The 22,329-nt window shown below is 55.0% G+C and overlaps 1 protein-coding gene across 5 annotated transcripts; it reads right to left on the bottom strand.

The window, feature by feature from the left end:
- Positions 1 to 1,946: 1,946 nt before the first annotated feature.
- On the bottom strand, positions 1,947 to 21,845 carry LOC308244516 (neuronal-specific septin-3). Of its 5 annotated transcripts, XM_080660587.1 has the most exons (12): positions 21,580 to 21,845; positions 17,506 to 17,697; positions 14,018 to 14,146; positions 13,481 to 13,562; positions 12,251 to 12,388; positions 10,391 to 10,508; positions 9,413 to 9,508; positions 7,659 to 7,758; positions 5,822 to 5,873; positions 5,445 to 5,538; positions 5,025 to 5,086; positions 1,947 to 3,052 (listed from the first exon to the last, which is right to left on the bottom strand). In XM_080660587.1, the coding sequence occupies exons 1-11, from the start codon at positions 21,587 to 21,589 to the stop codon at positions 5,039 to 5,041; spliced, it is 1,059 nt and encodes a 352-aa protein (XP_080516713.1). In that variant the 5' UTR covers positions 21,590 to 21,845; the 3' UTR covers positions 1,947 to 3,052; positions 5,025 to 5,038. The 5 variants fall into 5 exon arrangements, with proteins under 5 accessions (XP_080516713.1, XP_080516712.1, XP_080516710.1 ...); XM_080660586.1 differs by having other exon boundaries at positions 1,947 to 5,086; XM_080660584.1 differs by lacking the exon at positions 5,025 to 5,086.
- Between the last annotated feature and the right edge of the window lie 484 nt (positions 21,846 to 22,329).

Below are 22,329 nucleotides of genomic sequence, written 5' to 3'. Positions count from 1 at the left end.
AGCGGGGCGGCTGGCCTAGTGAGCCGCAGCGATGGAGACCATGGTGGAATCAGAGTTGAGACACCCCGCCTAACCGGGAAGGAGGCGGGTCCAGGGAGTTGATTCCGCCCCCAGGCCACGGAGGGGTGAGTGGCCTTCGTGACCTTCACCTGCCTGCTCTGCCACTGCATCATCAGCACGAACTTGAACCGATCCTGTCAGGAAATCAAGGTTAAAAGCAGGCGTTTCCTCAGTCCTCCCTGGCCCGGGTCAGGAAGCTTCTGCCCTTTGGAGAAAGGATCCGGAATGATATCTCGCTTCTAAGGTGGAAACTTTCCCCCCCAAAAAAAGCCTGGAATCAGAGCCGGTTTCTAAGGACGTGTGGCCTACAGAATAGGATGCGTGAGCTGGTCAGGAAGTCAAAGGGCGGAGTCCGCGCCTGCTCCAAGGTGGAGAGAGCCTGCGTCGTCCATCGTACCTGCCCCGCCACCTCCAGAGGGCGGTTGTGGAGACCCGGCGAGATACATCACACAGAATTGCTTTGAAGACTAAAATGCTGTACATATTCTTATTTCCTCTAAACATCACAAATAGCACCAGACGGCTTCAAAGAGAAAGGACGTTAACATCTGGATTACTGTATTTCATCAAATTTAATATTCTGTCAGTTATAAGACGCATCATTTTTAAAGGTACCACTAAGAAAAACAGTTGCCAAGTAAACTGGCATGTCATCAGTTGTAAGTTGTATTCTGACTTCAGAAATATATATATATCTTAAGTACAAGACCATGAGAATAAATGAAGTACAATAGGAATGGTGTGAAGCTGTGGAACAATAATTGAGATCTAGTCTCCTTCTTGCATTGGTACTTAAGTGTGCAACTTCAGACACGATAATTACACTCTCTGGACTTATGTTTCCACATGCGAATGAAGGCATTGGACCAGAAGAACTCTTAGGTTTCTTCTAGTGATATCTTAAGTTGAAAAAACTGCTCTATCACTCACATCTTCACACTTCTCCCCATCCAGGCATAGCGACGCACTCCAGTTCTGGCCCTCATCATTTGACCTGAATGACTCCCAAAAGCCAGCCTCCGGACTTGTCTTCCTCCAGTCTTGACCCCTCACTGTTCATCTATACCTTGCACTCACCTTACAGAATATTGACATCCCAAACACAATCGCATGTAGGGACCCATCATGTCCAAATTTAGAGAAATAATATACAGGTGAGAGTTGTGCTACTTGCTGGTTACAAAGGAGAGGATAAACCTCAAAGAGAGGCGGGATGGGTTTAAGTTCAAAAAAGAGACAAGCTAGTGATTTAAATTTAATTTTTTAAATTCTTAACTCTTAAAAGTATTCATTGTAAAGTAGGCAAGTCTCTAGGCAAGATGGGTTCACTCCTTTGACAGACTTGGTTTTTATGCCTTCAGGAAAAAGGGGAAAAGCTAGAAAAATTAGCTGAATGAAAACAAACACTGTTTTCATTGAAGGAAGCAGGCTATGCAATGCATCCCTCAAGATCAAGCGTGAGAGTTTCATCACTCATTTTGGATACAAAATCCCAGGGAATAATGACTGGGGTCCAACTAAAGATGAACTGACCTCACAAAATGATTTCTATCTTTAATTTCTGTGGCTGCTCCTTACTAAGACAGTCCCTGTCTCACCCTCCACACATGGGTGAGATGATGTAATGTCTGTTTGGCCAAGGAGTGAGGAGCACAAATAAGACACAGGCCAGGCAGTTATTGTTCAAACAGCAATGTTTAGTTGTACAACACATAAAGTCTAGCAACATTTACACAACCAGTTTGAGTGTCATTGGCTTGTGTTCAATTGGGAAATTTAACCATAATGTCACCAAAAGGTTGGCTGGGACTAGTAACATTTAAGAAATGGGTTGTTCTTGCATCCCCTAGGGTTGGGCCTCTTGCTCCATCAGGACTTGGTTGTAGATGAATGGCCCACAAGTCACCAGCCTTTGAGCAAGTTGTGTCCAGGTGGAGATGGGGAGGGGTGGGCAGGGAGAGATTCCATAAAGACTCAGTGTGTGGGGCCGTGGCAGCCGACATTCGCAAACATTCATGCATCTGATAAGGGCCTTTGCCCTCCATTGGGTATTTTCCACTAGCCTACAGTGACCAACTGTGGCCAGACTGATTCATTACTCACATTAACTGGGTGGGGGGTAGGAATAGTCAATGTGGGTGGGAAGAGATCCTTCTTATTGCTAAGTAGACAGATGGGTGCTTTTTTTCTTCCTAGAGTTCACATCTTCTGGGGATCTGGAGTTTTTGGTCTGTGTTTAGTTTGTTTGTTTTTTAAGGTTGAGGATAAGGGAGTCAACCCAGAAATGTCTCTTCGGAAAACCACTCTTCCTTAGTGGCTGCATTATGGGGTGGGGAGGGTGTGTAACCACACTCTGGGCCGGCCACAAGTGGTGATTTTTAAAGGAGAGATCCTAGCCCTTACTCCCCCACATCTGTAGTGACCCATCCTTATAAATAAGTTGTAAGCAATGAAGGAGACACCCTTGTCCCACATCAGGGCTCACACAGCTGACATCAATGAATCTGACAAGCAGAAAAAATGGCTTTCTTGACCCTTTAAGGAAGCCAAGAGTAGCTCATGCAGATGGACAGGGAGCAATGCCTTGTCCCTTGGAGATGGTAACAAGTAGCTGGTATGGGTTTGCAAGGGCAGAAGAAGCTCTTGATGAGTTCTTTCACCCTACAGATGGGCTGGGACCAGCTGAACACAGACGATGGAGGAGGGCAGTGCTGGCGAGAGCTCCATTCCACTGGGATGAGAGGGGTGTTTGGATAAATGGAGAAGGCGACTGTCCTAAAGCAGCTGGCCCCTCCCACCTGCTGAGGGCCAGAGAGAGAGAGGGGCTGTGGAGGTGGGCTGGACAAACACAGCCCTTAAAAGGTCATGGCCCTGCAGCCATAACAGCTGAGAGGAATGGAGGGAGAAGCAGCGCTTGAAATGGCCTTCATTCAGCAGTGGGGCAGGGGGTGGCTGGCACGGGTGGAAGGACAGAGCCCAGGAGGCCTTCTCCCTGCAGGGGGTTGAGAACGGTTGAGGGTGTGGACACCAGGCATATAAAACAGCTTCTCCAGGGAGGCTGAGATCATGGTTTAGGGGCACCACGCCACATTTCCTATTCAGCCTCTTCAATGCCCACCCCCCACCCTTAGATATTCCCTGATAGGCCTAGGGGTCTAGTCCCACATTTCTACACAGGACCGCTCACTGTATAAGCCCGGGATTCCTCTTTAGTTGAAATGCAGCAACCTCTGGGCTCTAACCCTATTGCTGTTTTATCCTGACAGGTGCCTACACTGGAATAACTTTGTGGGTAAGGGAGGATGTGGGGTGGATTTGTAAAGAGCCTCCAGGAGAGATTGAGGCTATAGGTTTTGGGTCATTGGCGATCGATCACCCACCTCTTTCACCTGGTGCACTGACTCTTGGTCTTAAGTCTTTGTGTTTTCCTAGCACCTGAGTGAAAAGGGACTGTAAATGCTGGGGTTCGCAGGGGCCCTGCAGAACACCTAGGGTGGACCAGGACATGGGCCAGGAGGTTGCGTGAGGTCACTGTGAACTGTCCCTTGGTGATTTCCCTTGCCTAAGGCTATATTGTTTCCCCACCCCCACATTTGAGCCGCCTCACTGACTAAAGGAGGAGGAGCTTGTTTGTAAAACAGATGGGATGTATACGCATTAATAAATACAGGGGTGAAGGGAGAGGCAAGAAAAGGCTAAATGTATGATTGTGGGTGGGTGTCACTGGGAATGTCTGCAGGTGTCAGGAGCGGGAACAGGGGAAAGCAGCAGAGAAAGACGGACAAACCAAAATGCAATTAGCTTCCGCACAAAAGTGAGAACAGAGGAGGGAAGAGGGGGGTCAAGTTCATATGAGAAGAAGGAAGCAACAGAGAAGCCAGCTTTAAGGAGGAAGATTCCTAATGGAGAGAAAGAAGGTGTCATTTAAAATTTGTCTCTGGGCTGGCTGGTGTGGCCCAGTTGGTTGAGCATCGTCCCATGCACCAGGAGGTCACGGTTGGATTCCTGGTCAGGGGACATGCTCAGGTTGCAGGCTGGATCCCCAGTAGGGGACATGCAGGAGGCAGCTAATCAATGTTTCTCTCTCATTGGTGTTTCTATCTCTCTCTCCCGCTCCCTTCCTCTCTCTGAAATCAATAAAATAAAATTTTAAATTTGTCTCTGAAGCCAAACTATCAAGAAAGACAAATACTGTACTAGTATTTTGTTCTTGATACTTCTTTAGACTCAGTTCTTCTGGAACTTAATGCCTAAAAGCAGTGTCTCACTTGACCAGCTGCGAGCTTCTTTAACCAGACACTGGAAAGCACAGACCTCACTGTGCCTCGCCCTTTGCCCGCGCTGCCCACAAGCTCAGCGCCAGGCTTGGCGCTCGCCTGCACAAACGCGTTCCCATTCCTCTCTATGGATCTCACTCTCGTAGTCCCAGTTTGTACAGCCCCGGGCTTCCAGCTGTGATTTTATTTTAAGGTGGCCTAAGTCATTTTTGGAAGTAGACTGGGCATAAATTCTAAATATAGAAATGTAGCTGAAGTGGATTAGTCTGCAAGGAAATTAAAGAAGTGAGGGAGGAGCAGGATGAAGAAATGAGGGAAAGGGAGAGAAAGAGAGAACGTGGGAGCGGAGGCAAGTGTGACGTGTGGAAAACAGCAGGCTGCGACAGGGACAGGCAGTAGCTCTTGGACGGTGAATGCAACACAGACCAAAGGGTGGAGCTCTCGTCTCCACTTCTAGGCACTAATTCTTGGAGGCGCCCGGCTTGGCCTACTTCTCTGCTGTCCCCTGACCTTCCTTTTTCCCAGGAAGTCCTGGCCTTACGCGGACCACCTGGCTTCCAGGCAGGGGTAAGGCCGAACTCCTCGCCTCCTCCCGGGCCTAGCTCTGCTGCCTGTCCTCTCGGAGAATCTCCGCAGACCCAGTGTGCGGGCAGGTTCAGAGATAAGAAAGAGTTACCTGTGGCTCACCTGCACCCTCATTTTTAAGTGAAACCTCCCCAGACCTCTTGAGTGAGGCACACGGCTTGGTTCTGGGACACAAGGAAAGGAGACAGATAATGGACAGCCATGGAGAAACCAAACTTACAAGGGACTTTCCAGGGAGGGCAGTGAAAATACCTCACCCCTGAACAGGCACACAGGCACACACACACACACTCTCTCTCTCACACACACACCCACACACAGAAACACACACACACATGCGCACACATGCTGTAGACAAAATGCTCCACGAATACCAGACAGGCCTGTGGGACAGAGTAGAAAGGAAGAAGGTGGTGGGTGGTAGTATTGGGATGTGTGTGTAGAGAAGTGGGGATGTGTGATGATGTAGAGGGAGGGTCGTCATGGGTTACTGTCGTGGCTTCCCTCTGTGTCCACGCTCACCGGAGGGAGGCCTCCGTTGTCATTGAGCCGCTTGGCCCTGTAGGTCTCATAGTGGATGTTGTGTGTCACTTCCTTGAGGTCCTGGAGGTGAGTCCTGAAGGACACAGGTGAGGAGAGAGAGGGATGCGATTAGGGGTGGGAGGAGGAAGAGGTGACCCCCCTCCAGGGTTAACACTTCCCTTCCACGGCCTGGACCCACTGGGACTGACTCGGAGAGCCAGCGCTGCCTCTTCCGCCCCTTGTGCTTCGGGAGGGGACCTGGAACCGGGGCAGCCGGCGCATCAGAGAGACCTGGAGACTGAGGGCCTGGGTCTGAACAGATGGCCTCCTGACCCCAAATCATGAAACCTGCCATCGGGGGCAGGGGTTCATCTTACCTGATGACAAAGTCTCGAAGCAGGGCAAACTCACAGTGGTGGAGGTTTTCCACTGTGAACAGAACAAAATGAAACAAAGCAAAACAGGTGGTCATTTCCCTGACGCAGCAACCCAGCAGGTGCGCTTCTGTTCAGGACGTGGAGGCAGTTGAGAGAGAGCCACGGGCAGTGACTAGCCGTCAGAGGTCGGCCTATCTTGGCCCTTCAGTGCACTCGATTTCATTCACCGAACAAACATTTATTAAGCAGCTACAATGGCCCAATACTGTTCTGGACTCTGTGGAGTAACACTGGCAGGACTATTACATGCCCCATTTTATAGAAAAGGAAGCAAATACACAGGGAGCCCAAGAAAGCTGTCCAAGGTCTAAGACACAGTTCCTGTCTTTAAGGAGCTTATAATCAGCCTGGAAGACAGTGACACAGAGAAAATAACAACCGAGCCATCTTAAAAAGGTCATGCGCTACATGATAAACCTAATTCAACATAAATTGAGTGCCTACTATTTGCAAATCCCTTGCCAACGACTGTGGGAGCAGAAGAGGATTAAGACATGTACCCTGGCCCTGTCCGGTTTGGCTCAGTGGATAGAGCGTCGGCCTGCGGACTCAAGGGTCCCAGGTTCGATTCCGGTCAAGGGCATGTACCTTGGTTGCGGGCACATCCCCAGTGGGAGGTGTGCAGGAGGCAGCTGGTCGATGTTTCTCTCTCATCGATGTTTCTGACTCTATCTCTCTCCCTTCCTCTCTGTGAAAAATCAATAAAATATATTTTTTTAAAAAAGACATGTACCCTGCCCTGGCTGGTGTGGCTCAGTTGGTTGGAGCATCGCCTATGCACCAGAGAGTTTCGGGTTAATTCCCAATCAGGGCACATGTCTAGGTTGCAGTTCCATTCCTGGTCAGTGTGCGTACAGGAGGCAACCAATCGATGTTTCTCTCTCACACTGATGTCTCTCTCTCTCTCTCTCTTAAAAATTAAATTAAATTAAAGACACGAACTCTCTGGTCTCACAATCTAATGGGTAAAACAGGCATTCTCATAAGTAGTTCCAATTCCAGGCAGATGAAAAATGCTATTAAAAATATACAGAGGATGTATATAGAATGGTACCCCTGAAATCTATTTATTTTACTAATCAATGTCACCCCAATAAATTCAACAAAAACAAACCAAAAAAGAAAATGAAAAAGAATTTTCAACAAAAAGTCCTAGGGAAATGAGAGACAACATGATACAATGGGGTGAACTTGGTTTTGGAATCACAACGTCCAGGTCTGAAATCCAAGTTTCACCACTAACAAGTCATGTGATTTGGGCAAGACATTTAACCTGTCTGAGATTCCAGAGCTTCATTAGCTGATGCTCTGAAAAGTCACACCTACCCTGCTCCCCTTAGAGGATTATCATATTGAATGGGATCCCTGAAGCAATTCTTTGAAAACTTTCAGAATCGTTATGACCTTCTCAAGGTCACATCCATTCCTAATCAAACGAAAATGGCAACATCTGCCACAACCCTTCAGCAATTTGTCAGGTCACGTCAGCTTTCACGTGAAAGCCTCTCTCTGGCGTTTCCAGTCCTTATTCATCTCCCCACGGTCTGAAGACCTTTGACATGTGAGTCCGTGCCTCCCAGACAGGTGCTAAATCCGTCTTTTATTGCTTCCTGCCTTGGGAGTCTTGTTTCTCAATTAGACTGTAAGCTCCTTACCACAGGGTCTGCCTGGCACTCTTTCTATCTTACATCCTAGCACAGTGCCTTGACCTAGACATGCATAATAAATAAGCATAATTGGCCCGCAGCCGGTTCTTCAAAAAGGTGCCTTGGATTACCTTCAATGATCCCCCAGGGAGTTTTTCTGCCGAGGACCCGCTTGCCATTCACTTGGTACTCCTTGTCACTTCCCACCACGGCAAAGGGCATGCTCTCCTGCTGACAAACCAGACACACGCGCACGTCGTCCTCTGCCATCCGGGCCTCCGAGGGCTGGATGGCATCCGGACCCCAACCTTGAACTGCGCACTTCTGAGGTTCATTCAGTGACCCCACTGATGGCAAGGGTAAGGCTCTTGTCATTTCAAAAGAGCACTGGAGCCCAGCCAGTGTGGCTCAGTGGTTGAGCATCGACTTAGGAACCAGGAGGTCGGGGTTTGATTCCTGGTCAGGGAACATGCCTGGGTTGCGGGTAGGGGATTCTCCCTCATCATTGATGTTTCTATCTCCCCTCTCCCTTCCTCTCTGAAATCAATCATATATATATTTTTTATTTTTTTTTATTATTTTTATTTTTAAAGGGCACTGGGCTGGGAGTCCCAAGTCCTCGATCCAACCCTGACTGCACCCGGCCTCACTGGTCAGCCTCAGTAAGTCACTTTCCTTCAACAGGAGAACGCTTGGGACTTTTCAGAGCGCTGCCCACGTTTGGTTTGATCTGGAACAACCCTGTGAGCTAGCTAGGATGGACAGCCACCCAGCGGACAGCCAAAGTAACATGCTTTTACATGGTCTCCCATGAAGCCTACGGGTAGAGGGCCCCCACGTCTGCCGGAAGGCCACTTTCCGGTGTGTGGGCCCCTCTGCTCGACCACGTGGGTTGCATGCTCACCAAGATGCAGCTGTTCCCAAATGTATATGCCTGATGTGTGCTTGTTGTCATGATTGGATACATTAACTATTACAGAAGCTGAGGATATATGTGTGTAGAGAACTGTTTCTCTGAAAATTAAGTCGAATGTTTCAGAAAAATTAGGTAAAGGTGCGCTGCTTCTGCATGGAGAGTAAACTTCGTCTCCAAGAAGAGGAGAACGTTTACTTAGTAATTTAGTGAAATAGCTATTTAAAAACATGATTTGTGTGCCTCTTTTAAATGATTTCGTCAATTAACGGACCAACTGCCTGTCTCCTCTGCGTCAGATAGGGGCATGTTAGTAGCTTGCCCACACCTGCCAGAGGAGGAGACCCCAGACCCACACACGTGAGTGGTTTGTCCCGGGTGACAGTGGGTTAGCAGAAAAGGCCAGACTAAGACCCCAGGACTCCGAGGCAGAGCCCCAGGTTGCAGGGGGTTCGAACTGAGAGACCTTGGAAATCACACCGGCTGGTGGCTTATAAGCAGGTTCCCTGAAGCCCTAGGCCTCCCAGGAGACACCTCGGGGCCTGCTGAGAAGACGCTGTGCCTGCATCACTTAGCCAAAGCAGCTCTGGTTTTATGTTTGTATATTGGAGCTCTGTCTGGCATTTAATTTCTTTAAAGGGTTCTTTCAAGAGAAAAAAAAAAAAAAAAACACAAAACACCTATAAGCCACTCACTTGGTCTGACCTCTGCGTTTTGTAGAGGGGGAAACTGAGGCAGGGCTCTGTTTTGCTGAGCCCCATGGGAGGGAGGGGCTGCTGTGTGGTCTGGGGATGACGGGACAGAGGCTCTGGGTGCGGGGCGCATCCTCTCCCTTGTCACTGCTGGTCTGGGTCAGGCCCGGTGAGGTAGGGAGAATGGAGGGGAAAGTCGGGGGGAAGCCAGGAGCAGCATGTGATACACATCCCACAGGCACCCAGGGGCGTCTATGTGAGCCGAGCCCCAGGCACCCACCCGGATTTTGTCATTCTCCGTCTTGTCCTCCAAATCTTCATCGAATTCCTTCTGTGGGTAGAATTCAATGCCATGTACTTCAAGCTCCTTGCGAACCTAGGGGTGAGGAAGAGAAGCCAGGTAGCCAGGTGCCAGGATAATGGGAGGGGTGTGTGTGTGTGTGTGTGTGTGTGTGTGTGTGCATGTGCGCACACACACTGAAGTCAGAGGGATGAACGCAGCCTTGAGAATCCACACGTCTCTGGACTCGGAGGTCTGGGCAGCAGATGATCCTGAACAGGTGTGAACCCCAGGAGCTCAGCCTGAGATGAGGAATAGCCTGGGGGTGCAGCTTGCTCATCTCAGGGTCTGTGAGGTTCGCATTTTGATAAGCATCACCGCTGAGTACAGATTTCACATGGCAGCGCTCATGCCACTACGTGTCATATTCCTGTTTGCAGGGAAGAGGTGAGTCCCCACCCCAAGCCTCTCTGTTTGCCCTCTTTCGAAGCTCCCCTCCCCCAGGAAGCTATCCAGGACCTCTACGGTGGCCTACTTGGAGGCAGCAACTGTCTACACTTCCCTCGCCTCCCCCACCCCCATCCCCATCCCCATCCCCACCTGGATGCTTCGCGTATAGGAGTTTATAGAAGACACCATAGGACTAGAGAGCCTTATTGATCACTCCAGTCCTTCAAGCACCTAACATGAGGAGTGGTTTCTCAGGTTCGAGTGAGTTATGTATTCAGTGGTCTTTAGGGGTAAGTTGGAGGGTGGGGAGGAGGCAGCCAGAAGATGCACTATCTTCTCTTCACCGTGGTCCCCAGCCACTGTCGGGCCAGTCTCTTCAATGATTCGGTAGGAGCTGGGTGGAAGTGGGGGAGGGGATGTAATAGTGGAGGAGAGGAGAGTCTTGGCCCCGAGGAGGGGAAGGCTGGGGCAGCCGGGGGCAGGGGGTGGGGGAGGAGGGAGGAGAGGAGGAAGGAGGGGCTGTCTCACCCTCTGCTTGAATTCGGACTTCTCCTCCAGCGTCATGGTGTCAGCCTTGGCTATGACGGGGATGATGTTCACCACTTTGCTGAGGTGTTTCATGAACTCCAGGTCAAGCGGTCGCAAGCTGGGGCCAGAGAAGGGGGAGTGTCAGAGCCACCTGGCCCTCCCCCACTCAGCCACAGGACAGGAGGACTGGGAACCTGGCTGAGGCCAAGGCGCTGCTCTCTCTCCCCACACACAACCACTGTCTCACCATCTGCAGAGCAAGCTCTGACTCCGCCCACACACGGTCCTGCCCCTCCCAAAGCCCCCTCAAACCACCCCTCAGGGCATCTTCTCTGACCTGGAACAGCTATGGAGTCACCCCACCCATAGGGCCTTGTGTCACGGTTATTTGTGTGTATCTTGTTCCTACGGGCCTCTCAGCCCCACTTCGTCCTGCAGACGGCCAACGGGGCCCTGCCCTCCCCGGGCTAAGGACCCAGCTCCCCCCAGACCACAGGGCCCCCATCTGGCCCCAGTTTTTAGTCCAGGGGGCTTACAAAGTCAGGCTGTCTGCTGCCTTGCAGACCCTGAGCCCAGGTTCCAGGGAGAGATAAAGCTAACCACCTTATTGAATTCCTGGGCCCCATCATGGAACCCGCTGAGTACCCTGTTCTTCCAAAATCTGGGGCCTGCCTTGCTCGGGCCAACCTCTCCAGAATGAACTCTGGCCCAGCGGCTGGGCTTAGAAATGTTATGAGACCTCCCCCAACAGGCAGGTTGTCTGCTTGCCCACGTGGGTCCTCCATCCTCTGCCGGCCTCTCCCTTCCAGGCAGCCCCACCTGCTACGCACAGCCAGAGTTCCCAGCATGCCCTGCTAGTTGCCAGCCTCATTTCTAGACACCCTCCAAATGCCTACATCTGGATCCCACGCCCCACCCAAAACACCAGCCCCAATCCAGTAGCCCTGACCCCCTTCACCATTCTAGCTGCCCCCACCCCAGCCTCGTGCAAAGCAGGCATCTACTGAATAAATAAGGAGCCCTCTGCCCTGGCCAGTGTGCTTAGCGGTTAGAGCATCAGCCCGTGCACTGAAGGTCTCGGGTTCGATTCCCAGCCAAGGGCACCTCCCTAGGTTGCAGTTTCTTCCTTCCTTCCTTTCTTTTTTTGTTTTGTTTCTTTTTCTTTTTTTAAATATATTTTTGTTGATTTCAGAGAGGAAGGGAGGAGGAGAGAGAGATAGAAACATCAACAATGAGATAAAATCATTGATCAGCTGCCTCCTGCACATCCCCCACTGGGGATCGAGTCTGCGACCTGGGCATGTGCCCTTGACTGGAGTCAAACCCAGGACCCTTCTGGCCACAGGCTGATGCTCTATCCACTGAGCCACACCAGCTAGGGCCCAGGTTGCAGTTTCGAACCCCGGCCTGGTTGGGGGCATGTGCGGGAGGCAACCAATTGATTTTTTTCCTTTCACATTGATGTTTCAAAAATCTCCCTCTCTCTGATCCCCTCCCTCTCTCCCACTCTCTCTAAAAATCAATGGGAAAATATCCTCGGGTGAGGATTAACAACCACCACACACACACACAGCAGCCATCTGCTCACATATACCAACTTCTCTCCACAGGCACAATCATGCCACGGTGCCAGCATACCAGTGGGCAGCGTGGGGGCTGATGCTGGCCAGCTTTACGCTCCTGGCAAGGAAGCCAGACGTGCGTGGGGAAAGCGTGGGGAATCACGGGGCCATGACAATATGGGGCCCATCTGGCCCTCCCCACTGAGTCCAGGTATTGATTATGGATTGCAGAACAGGCTCAGAGGGTGCGGACCAGAGCCAGGCCCCGCGGTGGGTGGGGGGGGGGGCAGGTACATACGAGTGTCCCGTGGGGGAGATGAAGTAGAGGCAGCAGTGGACACGAGTGTCCGGGATGCGCTTCTTCCTGGCGATGTTCACCTCCTCCTTCAGGAACTTCTCGTACTGCTCGTTGATGTACTTCTCGATGGGCTCCCAGCTGCGGGCGGGAAGCAGCAGATGCCAGTCCCCGAAGGAGCTCATCGTGGGCACGGGCCCTCGCACTGTCTCATTTCCTACTTCCCCTGGGGGGCTAGGGTGCCTGCTGACCATTCTCCCTGGGCCCCCCGTGGCTTTCCTTCTTAGCGAGGCTGGAGCTCCCACGGGGACCTGGCCCTCTCCCCAGCTGTGGAGCCTGCAGACGCCGCCGCACCCCAGAAAGCACCACACACCGTCCCCAGCTCCCTTCCTTCTCAGCCGGGGGGCTCTGGAGAGGGCCCCTTTCTGGGGCTGCTTTCTCCTGCGTATTTCTCACGAGAAATAGCAGTGACCGGCGGGATGCACGCAGGGTCAGAAAGAAAGGATGTGCGGTGGGGAACATAGCCATGGCACGCACAAGTACTCAGTCACGGCGACCACTCACTGTCATGGCCACGGTCATTGTCATGATTACTTTCTGCATCAAGGAGCATGCGGAAACCAGAGCAGCGGGCACCCGTCACTCCTCTAGGTTGTTCTAAGCTGCCCTGCTCAGTGGCCCTGCCTGTCAGCGGCAGGCCCGGCTCCCTCCCAGGAGCACTGTGGTCTCCGTGCCTATCTGACAGCAAACTTCTGCCTGGAACCTTCCATCTGCGTCCCGGCAGCGCACTCACCCCTTCTTGGTGGCTCGCAGACTGCAGCGTTGCTCTGTGGATGCCAGAGGCTCCCTCCTCGTGGCCGCTCCCCTCCCTCCTGCTTCTCACTCACCCCCCCCACCCCCCCACCCCCGTCCAGGCCAAGCAGCCTGCGGCCGCCTCAGCACAGCCTGGGTTTGCACCCAGGTCCCCTTGTTCAGTCTGCCCGCCCCACCGCCACCTCCAGGCCATCCCTCCGCCAAAATTCCCTCTGCACTGTCCCCTCCACCCCCTCGCCCAGCCCCCCTCTGGACCTCTTCCCTCTCCTCCTTGCAAACCCCTCTCCCATCCTTCGGGGAGACACACGGAGCCCTCAGCGTGGAGGGCGGCAAAGATGGTTCTCAACGTGGGTGCGCCTGCACTGCCTCCAGCGCCTCCCCGTGGTCTTTAGGGCAGAGAGCGCACAGGCAGACACGTACCAGTTTTCATTGTTGATCTGGTCTCCAAAGCCAGGCGTGTCGATGACGGTCAGCTTCATTTTGACACCGCCTTCCTCTATCACTGGGGGGTGAGCAGGAAAGGCACCAGGGGGGTGACTCCTCCGCTGGCCCAGGAGCCGCCCCCCAGCCAGGGAGACCCCAGCCAGGGAGACCCGGCTCCTGCCTTCTTATGACCAACTATTAGAAGAGTCAAGTTCGGCGACTTCCTCACCTCCACACCTTCGTTCATGCTGTTCCCTGCACCTGCAATGGCCTCCCTACGTCCTTCTGCCTGTGCACGTCCCACGCCGGCCTTAGGGTCCAGCCTGAGCCCCATTGCTTCCCTTTCTAATCCCTCCTCCTCCCCGCTCTGGCCTTGCAGTCTGAGAAGCTGGCTCCATAGAGTTCAGGGCTTAATTGTATTCTGTATCGAGGTTGCCTTCCGTTTGCCTCACTCCCCACTAAGCCCCATTCTCCCGCCTTCCTGGCGGAGGCCCCTCTGGCCAATGCCCCGGGGTCCCCCCCCCGGGCCCTCACCGTGCCCAACAGCCTTGATCTCCACGGTCTTGGGGATCTTCTCCTCGCGGTTCCAGCTGGAGGACTTGCGACTCACTTGGGATTTGAAGAGCGTGTTGACCAGCGTTGACTTGCCCAGTCCACTCTGACCTGAGCAAGACAGGGGGATGAGAAGGCAGGGCCCCCCATGGCCGCGTCCTGAGCCCCATTATCTCTCCCAGGAGCTTGCAGAATTCTGGAGCTGGCCATGCCCTGTTTGACAGGGGAGAAGGGGCTGAGCGGGGATTACAGACTGGGGGGGGGGGGTGGTTTCCTGTGTGAGGGAGAAGGGCCAACCTGTTAGAGCCCACACACGCTCCTTCCCGGAGCCCCCGGACCGTCAGAAAATGGGCCCACCTCTGTGTGTGTTTTTGCTTAAGTTTTTCGTCTTCACTAATACAAAAAAATCATGGCGGGATGGCTTGGCACCGATACAGCCTCAGTGTGTGTGCACTTTCACACACCGGGCCTTCCTTCCGCCCCGCGAATCCCACAACAGAGCTACCTTCCATCCCCGCCGAAGGGGTCCTGGAGAGATTGGGCCCCACCTAATGTAAAGGCGACCTCACTCATAAACGCAAGACAGGGCCTTGAGCCCAGGAGCCTCCTGGCCCACAGCCACTCTCCACCCCAGCGCAGGGTTAGCATCTCCTGGCCCACGGCCACTCTTTTTTATTTTTTAAAATATATTTTATTGATATTTCACAGAGAGGAAGGGAGAGGGATAGAGAGCTAGAAACATCGATGAGAGAGAAACATCGATCAGCTGCCTCCTGCACACCTCCCACTGAGGATGTGCCCGCAACCAAGGTACATGCCCTTGACCGGAATCGAACCCGGGACCCTTCAGTCTGCAGACCGACGCTCTATCCACTGAGCCAAACCGGTTTCGGCCCACAGCCACTCTCCACCCCAGCGCAGGGTTAGCATCTCGTGGAGATAACTGCCCGAGAGGACCCTGGGAGAGGAGGAAGCTGGGTGGGCAGGGCAGGGCCCGCCCCTCACCTCCGCTCCTCCCCCCGGCGCCCTTCTGCCCGTTTACACGCACAGGTCTACAGATTTCCTTCCGGGGTGTCCATGAAAAGGTGCTCCACAAATAAAAGGCATTTGAAGCCTTTTCAGTGCCGGGTCTGAGCAGTGCTGCTCAAATCCCAACGCGCACAAGGATCGCAGCAAGCCTTGGCCCCTGAGTGGCCGCAGCATCGCCTGGACGCTGGGAGGAAACGCAGGAACCCAGGCCCCCCAGCCCTGGCATTTTCAGAATGGGCACTTTAACGGGCTTCCAGAAGAGTCAGGCGGACAGGAGTCAGCGTTCCTGTGCTAGATCAGGGGCAAGGGCCTGGGTTCCAGGCCCAGCTGTTCTGCTTCCTGGGCGCCTAGGAATGGCCGTGTTTGCCCCTCTAGTTCCCTTACTGATAACGTGATGGGAGGGAAGGGACTGAATGAGATACCAGTAAGCTGCATTTCTCATTCCAACTGACCGACTGGTGGTAGCCACCGAGACCGGTATGTTAGAGAGGCTACATCTGCAGCCTAGGTGCCCGTCAGCAGATGAGTGGATCAGAAAACTATGGTACATCTACACAATGGAATACTATGCTGCCACAAAAAAGAAGGAATTCTTACCATTTGTAGCAACCTGGATGGAATTGGAGAACATTATGCTAAGTGAAATAAGCCAGTCAATGAAAGAAAAATACCACATGATCTCACTCATTTGGGGATAATAAAGAGGCTACATCTGGGCTCAGCCTGCACACGCACCAGGACTCAGCAGCAGTGTCTGCCATGGCGCTGCTGGGGACAGAGCTGGCCCACACGTCTTGTACTCGCCATTCACGCCTGGACATTTTCTAAGGTCATTTGTTCACTAAGTATTCTTTTTTTTTAAATATATTTTTATTGATTTTTTGCAGACAGGAAGGGAGAGGGATAGAGAGTTAGAAACATCGATGAGAGAGAAACATCAATCAGCTGCCTCCTGCACACTCCCTACTGGGGATGTGCCAGCAACCAAGGTACATGCCCTTGACCGGAATCGAACCTGGGACCCTTCAGTCCGCAGGCCGACGCTCTATCCACTGAGCCAAACCGGTGAGGGCTCACTAAGTATTCTTGTGTGCCCAGTGCTGTGAGTTGGAGACAGAGTGGGAAGTGATGTCATCCTTCCCCGCAAGGACCCATTTAGTGTGAGAGAGACCACAACATAAGCAGGCAATTACAATACGTTGCCATGACAACTGTGAACGAGATAACCACAGGGTGTTACAACAGCAAATGGAAGGGAATCTAATCCAGTCTCTCTGGGATCCAGGAGGACTTCCAGGAAGAAGCGATAACTAAGCCGAAAGCTGAAGAGTGACTTTGAATGACCCATGAGAAGCTGGAAGGGGTTTCTAGACAGAGGGAACAGCATATGCAAAGGCTCAGAGGTAGGAAAGAGTATGGCAAGAACATCCCGGAGAACTGTCCCTTGTGAGTAGAATGCTACATGGAGGTGGTAAGAGAAGTGTGGAGAGGCAGAACCAGGCCAGTCTAGCAGTTCAAACCCTGACACTTACCGTACTGATGGGTGGCTTGATGAGTTTCGCAGTGAGAAAAATTATTTGGATACTGGTGGACAATGGATGGAACAGGAAGGGAGACAGGAGGGGGCGAATGCCCCTCAAAGTGTGGCTTGCAGCCAGGGTCCATGAACCAGTTGTTACTGGTTCTTGAGAGAAGAAGTTTGCCCCAGAAAGTACGTCAACTATGTCAGAAAGTACACTGCTCAGTTCAGCCGATGTTTACATTAGCACGATTTTCCAGATGTTGGCACTCTGGCCCAGCACACATCTGGGCCATACTAGCAATCACTCTGAGCAGCACTGAGGCAGGTGGCCGTGGCAGGCCAGGTGAGAGGCTGGCTCGGCCAGGGAGGCAGCAGTGGAGATGGGGAGAAGTAGACAGACTTGAGAGAGAGTTACAAGTAAAACCGACAAAACTTGATCGATTGGATCAGGACATAAAGGAAGAAGGATGATGCCCAGCAACTGCCTGAGTACCTCACTGAGATCACTCTGTGACCTGGTGACACACCTTAGCGACCGCTCAGTGGCCCTAAAGGTCAGAAATGAGACCCCCCCCCCCCCCCGCTCCATCTGATCCTCCCCCGGCTCTCGAAGGTGGGGGAGGACACTGATGAGTCCCCATGCACACACCTGAAAGCAGGCTGAGCATGGCTAAAGGCTGCCTATGTCCACCAGCTGGTGATGGGGCCTGGCTGACCATCCCCCACAGCTCCCAGCCCCGGATCAGCGAGCCTGAAGGGGAGAAGGGGGTCAGGCCTCTGTGAGCAGCACAGTGAAATCTTCCCTCCTAGAAGGAGCTCATCCTAAAGAAGCCAGGGCCGAGGTCATCCCCGGGACAGAAACGGGATCCTCCGTGCTCCCCCCACCCGGGCCTCCGGGGGCCCCCGCGGCCTTCCATACCGACGACCATGATGTTGAAGTCGAACCCGGTCTTCATGGTCTTCTTCCGCATCTGCTCGATGATGGTGTCGATGCCGATGTAGCCCAGCAGGTTGGAGTTGATGCTGACGGGCTTCATGGGCACTGCCGGCTTAGGCCTGGGCTCGGGCACCAGCTCTGACATGGCTGCGTCCGTCCTGGTCTCTGGGAGCCCTGCAAAGCCAAGGCGGGAGGGTGGGCTGCGGAGGCCACACGGAAGCCGCAGTGCTGTTCACCGGTCCGGGGTCATACAGAGCGGGCACTGGAAGGGGCCTTAGATGTCATCCGCTGCAGGTCCATTTCACAGACGAGGAAACTGAGGCCTGGAGGAAAGGACTTGCTTAAGAGCACAGAGCAAGTCAGGGGCGAGGTCTGGACCAGACCCATTCTCCAGCTGCTGGGGCCGCCTCCAACGCACTCCCGCTCCAAAGCACATCTGGGTGTCTGACCCAGGGGTCTGTCCTCTTGGCACTACTGGCCATTTGGGGCAGAATGACTATTGTGGGGGGCTGTCCTGCGCCTTGTGGGATGTTCAGTGGCATCCCAGCCTCTACTACATGGAACAGCCCCCCAGTAGTGATAACCAGGGTACATTTAGACAGTGCCGAATGTCCCCGGGGGCAGCGGGCCCGAGTGGAGAGCCCCTGGTCCAAGAGATGTCTGGGGTTACTCCAACCTGAGTCCTGCCTCCCCAAATAAAGGGCCAAGACCTGTTAGGACGCTGGACCTAACTTCAACTGACATCTGCCACGGACCGCAGCCGCTTTGTCCTTTAAAAGCAAACACGCCAGCCCTCTGCAGAGTGAGCGTCCGTCCCGTCTCCCAGCCTCGTGCTCCTCTGTTCCGTAAGCACCGCTGCAAATCAGGGTGCCTGTGCCTGAGGAGCCCCAGGGGCTCTGTGGGAAGAATAGGTCTCCCCGTTTGACCAGCAGGGAGAGGATGAGACCAGGTAGGGGCGGTCACTTGCCTGAGGTGGTGGTGTGTTCTTGGGATGGTGGTGGCAGAGGAGAGGGGAGGCTGAGGACAGCCCTGCTCCAGTGGGGAAAGGCGCCCGTCCCGCTGGGGCTGGCAGGTCCCGGGGACCTCCACACACAAGAGAAACCTGTGCGTTTCCCCATCGGGCCGCTGTCCACCGGGCTAGGTTTCAGCACAGCAGCCCCATTTCCCCATCCAGAAAATGGGGGGTGTGTGGTGACGCGAGGAGAGCTTGGCTCGGCTACTTGCCAGCTCTGTGGGCTTGGGTGAGGCACCTGCCCCCCAGGAGCCCACTTCCTCGTCTGTACAGTGCTTAGGGTCATGGTTAAGGCTGTGGTGAGCATTACATGAGATGTGATGCCTAGAAGCACCCACACAGCGCCTCCCAGTTCCAGCCACTCTTGCCCCTCCCACTTTCAAGTTCACTGGCTTGTCAGAGGGGAGATGAAGTGGTGCGTGTGAAAGCACGTGTCCAAGGGAGATATCCAGATGCTAATTGGACGCTATGCTCGCTCCAGCACCCCTTCCGGTTTGCCATCCTACAATAGGATGGGTCCGCCCTGCAGGCTCAGGCTCCAGGGGAGGGGGGGCTGATGGAACAGCCGGTGGGCCAGAGGGCTAGAGGATGGGAGCTCTGCCCTCCTCTACCCCCAAACCCAGCCAGGAGTCTGTTCTCAGCCCCCACCACCTGGTCCTTCCCTGGGTCCTGGCAAGACTCTCTCTCTCCCAACGGGAAAATGTTCTTTCCTTGTCACTCTCAGACACAGCCAACTCTGACAACGCTCCGGGACCTCCCCAGGGCCTGGCTGGGCTCCCTCCCGCTTCCCAGGAAGCTGGTGCTAGCCAGGCGGCTGGCCGCAGAGATTGGCTCAGCCCGCAGCAGCTGACTCTCAGACCAGGCCTGTGCCCCAGTCTCCACACGTGGCTCCCAGTCAGCACCCCTGCGCTGGGGCCAAGGCCCATTTTTCCTGCCCGGCTGCTCACACGCCGCCCTTTCCATCTCCCTTGTGCCTCTCAGCTGAGCCCGTTTGGTCTCCACAGCCTGTGCTGTAAGAGAGATCCGGGGAACAGCCCATTTCACACCCTGGAAAGTGAGTCTCGCACTTATTTAAGGGAGTTTTTCTACGTGTCCTTATAAAGTGGGTGTCCTCACCACGGCCTGCTTAGCCCTGGCCCGTCAATGCACCTTCCTAAAAGGGCATTTCCCAAAGACAGACCCTGGCTGCAAGGAGGGGCCCGCCGACCAGATTCCCAGCAAGTCCTCGGGGCTACGGCGGGCCTGCGGCAGGGCCAGCACGGGAGCAGACGTCCCCTTCCTTCTCCCAGCAAGTACCTATCAACACCTACTGTGTCACTGTAAAGAGCACCTGCTGGCAAGTCCCCCAACCCATGCCAATTACACATCAGTTACATGCTAACCACCACCGGCCATGAGTACTGGGAAGGCCGGGCCGTCACTGTGTCACAGCCTTTGCTGAAGGTCCTGCCACCTGAGCCGCTGGCCAATTCCTGCTCTTCTTTCACCGTCAGCTCAAGGGCCACCCCTCGGGAGCGCCTCTGCTTCCCCGCCAGGTACAGATGCCCTTCTGTGCTGCCTCAGCCCATCCCGGTACGCATCTCATCCACTCATTCATGCATCATGCATTCCAGCCATCCCTGCCAGGCCGTTTCACATGCTGTCAGATGGGAACCTACTCCAGCCGAGCCCTAGACTAAATGTCAAGGACACTTGGGGACCCCAGACAAGGTCATTGCCCCCGAGGGCCCACTCTCTGCTGAGAGCACCTGACAAGTACACAAAGACCTCCAGGGTGCAGGACAAATACTGATCGCCGTGCCCCAATGCCGCTAGCATAACACAGGTCCTCAGCAACGAAGGAATGAATGAATGAATGAATGAATGATGAATGAATGAATGAGTGCCTCACTGCGAGTCAGATGTCACTTTTCTCCTCCCTCAGAAGCTCCTCTAGCAGAACAGATGACACCCAGCCAGCAACCAGCTCTTGTGTGTGGGTCACAGGCCAGGGGGTAGACTCTGTTAAAGACCTGCTTCCTCCCCCACAACAAGGGTGAGACGAGCTCAGGACGGGGTCACAGCAGGACATAGCTCAAGCAGGCCACCCTGCCTCCATGGTCCCTGGAGCCCCTCCTAGGCTCCCGGCTGTCCCAGGGCCCGGGAGGAGGAGAATCTGCCTGCAGCGCCCCCTGCCAGGAGCCACCTGCCCCATCAGCGCTGGCGGGAGAGGCATTGTCCACCTGACTCAGTTCTGAGTCCCCCGCAGAAACAGCACCTCCGTCACCTGCCCAGCCAGCACCCGGTGCTTTCGGTTACAGGCAAATGAGTGGCTTTGTCTTTGTCTGGCACGGGGACCCCACCCCTCAATTGGGAAGGTGGCAGCAGGGGGAGGAGACCTTCCGGAAGAGCACCTGCCTCCTCCGCTTAGTGGAGTGGGAGGCAGGGAGGCTCTTCCTTCCTTCCTGAGCTTCAGATCTTCCCCAGACCCCTCCCGCACCCGCACCCGCACCCGCAGAGGCAAATTCCAGTCCACCCCATCTCCAGCCCCCACTCTCAGAAAAAGAATCACAAAAGATATCTTAGTCCTTTCCTATTTGCAGGAGCAAAGGGCCCTGGGACACCCCCTTCCCCCATCCCAGCTCTCTGGAGGCCAGCGAGTATCCTGGGAGACCACCAGCTGGTGCCCGGCCGGCGGGTGGGGGAAGGGGTCCGTCTATGTGTGAGCGCACAGGTCTGCATCTGGTGTAGGTGGCCTGATACCTGTGCGTGGCGTGCATGTGCGTGCGTGTCTTGGTGTGCTCCAGTGTGGGGCGTGCTGTGCGCATCTGGGTCCCCACTCGTGTGGCGGAGGGTCTCGGCACCTCCCGCGTTCCTGTGGGTGGATGTCTCCGGGAATGCATTATCTCGGGGTGTGTGCACCGTGTGTGCGTGTGTCTGTGCATATGTCACCGCGCGTGGGCTCCTCGGCGCAGCCCCCCTCCCCCTGGTAGCACCTCCAGCCGGGCTTTTGGGGGCCGTAACCTCTTCCCGGCGGGCGCCGGTGGCCGGGCCAGAGGCCCTACCTTTGGACATGAATCCTCCTTTGTCTCCGTTCCTCCCGGGAGATGCTCAGGGCGCGGGGCTGCAAGGCTGAGCGGGGCGCGGGCTCCTCCCGGGCCGAGCCGCCCCTGCAGCCGGGCCTCGCCCCTCCGCGCGCTCTGCCCACCCGCCCGGCCCGCGCCCGGCCGCGCTGCCCCTGCGCCCCGTGCCGCCGCGCCCGCCCGCCCGGGACCTCGCCTCCGCTCGCTCGGCGCCGCGCTGCCCCTGCCCGCGCGCACCGATGCCGCCGCCGCCGCCGCCGCCGCCGCCGCTGCCACCCGCACCACGTGACCCGCCGGCCCCGCCGAGAGCCCCTCCCCCGCCCACGGCACCCGCGCCAGCACCCGCTCCCCGCGTCTCCGCACGCGGGAGCGGGCACCCGGCTGCAGGCGGCCCGGGAGGCACCCGGGGGCGCTGTACTCGCAGGCTCGCGATGCCGGCCCAAGGAAAGTGCCCGCATCCCAGCCCTGGTCCCCTCCCCTGGACTCGGCTCCTGCCTCTTACTCTCTAGGCTGGGGCGGGGCGGGCGGCGCAGGGACCGGTGGCGGCCGCGGCGGCGGGGCGCGCGCGTGAGTCACGCGGTGGTTGGGACCTGGAGCTGGCTCGGCGCGGTTCTGCCCGGCCGGGCGCCCTGAGTCAGGGGCCCCGGTTCCAGGCTGGCTCCGGGAGGGTGGGCCTGTGACCTTGCGCTGCTCAGGAACTTCCCTGCGCCTTAATTTTCCCATCAGAAAAGT

This window comes from Plecotus auritus (assembly GCF_963455305.1).
Source record: "Plecotus auritus genome assembly, chromosome: 3".
In the NCBI taxonomy this organism is placed as follows: Eukaryota; Metazoa; Chordata; class Mammalia; order Chiroptera; family Vespertilionidae; genus Plecotus; species Plecotus auritus.
Note: the sequence above shows the minus strand (reverse complement) of the source record. Positions and strands in the feature narration are given on the sequence as shown.

Coding starts and splice junctions, on each gene's coding strand:
- LOC308244516 (XM_080660584.1), bottom strand. Junction 14,147..17,505: donor CTTCAACATCATGGTCGTCG/GTATGGAAGGCC, acceptor TGTCTTGCTCAG/GTCAGAGTGGACTGGGCAAG. Junction 13,563..14,017: donor GATCAAGGCTGTTGGGCACG/GTGAGGGCCCGG, acceptor CTCACCCCCCAG/TGATAGAGGAAGGCGGTGTC.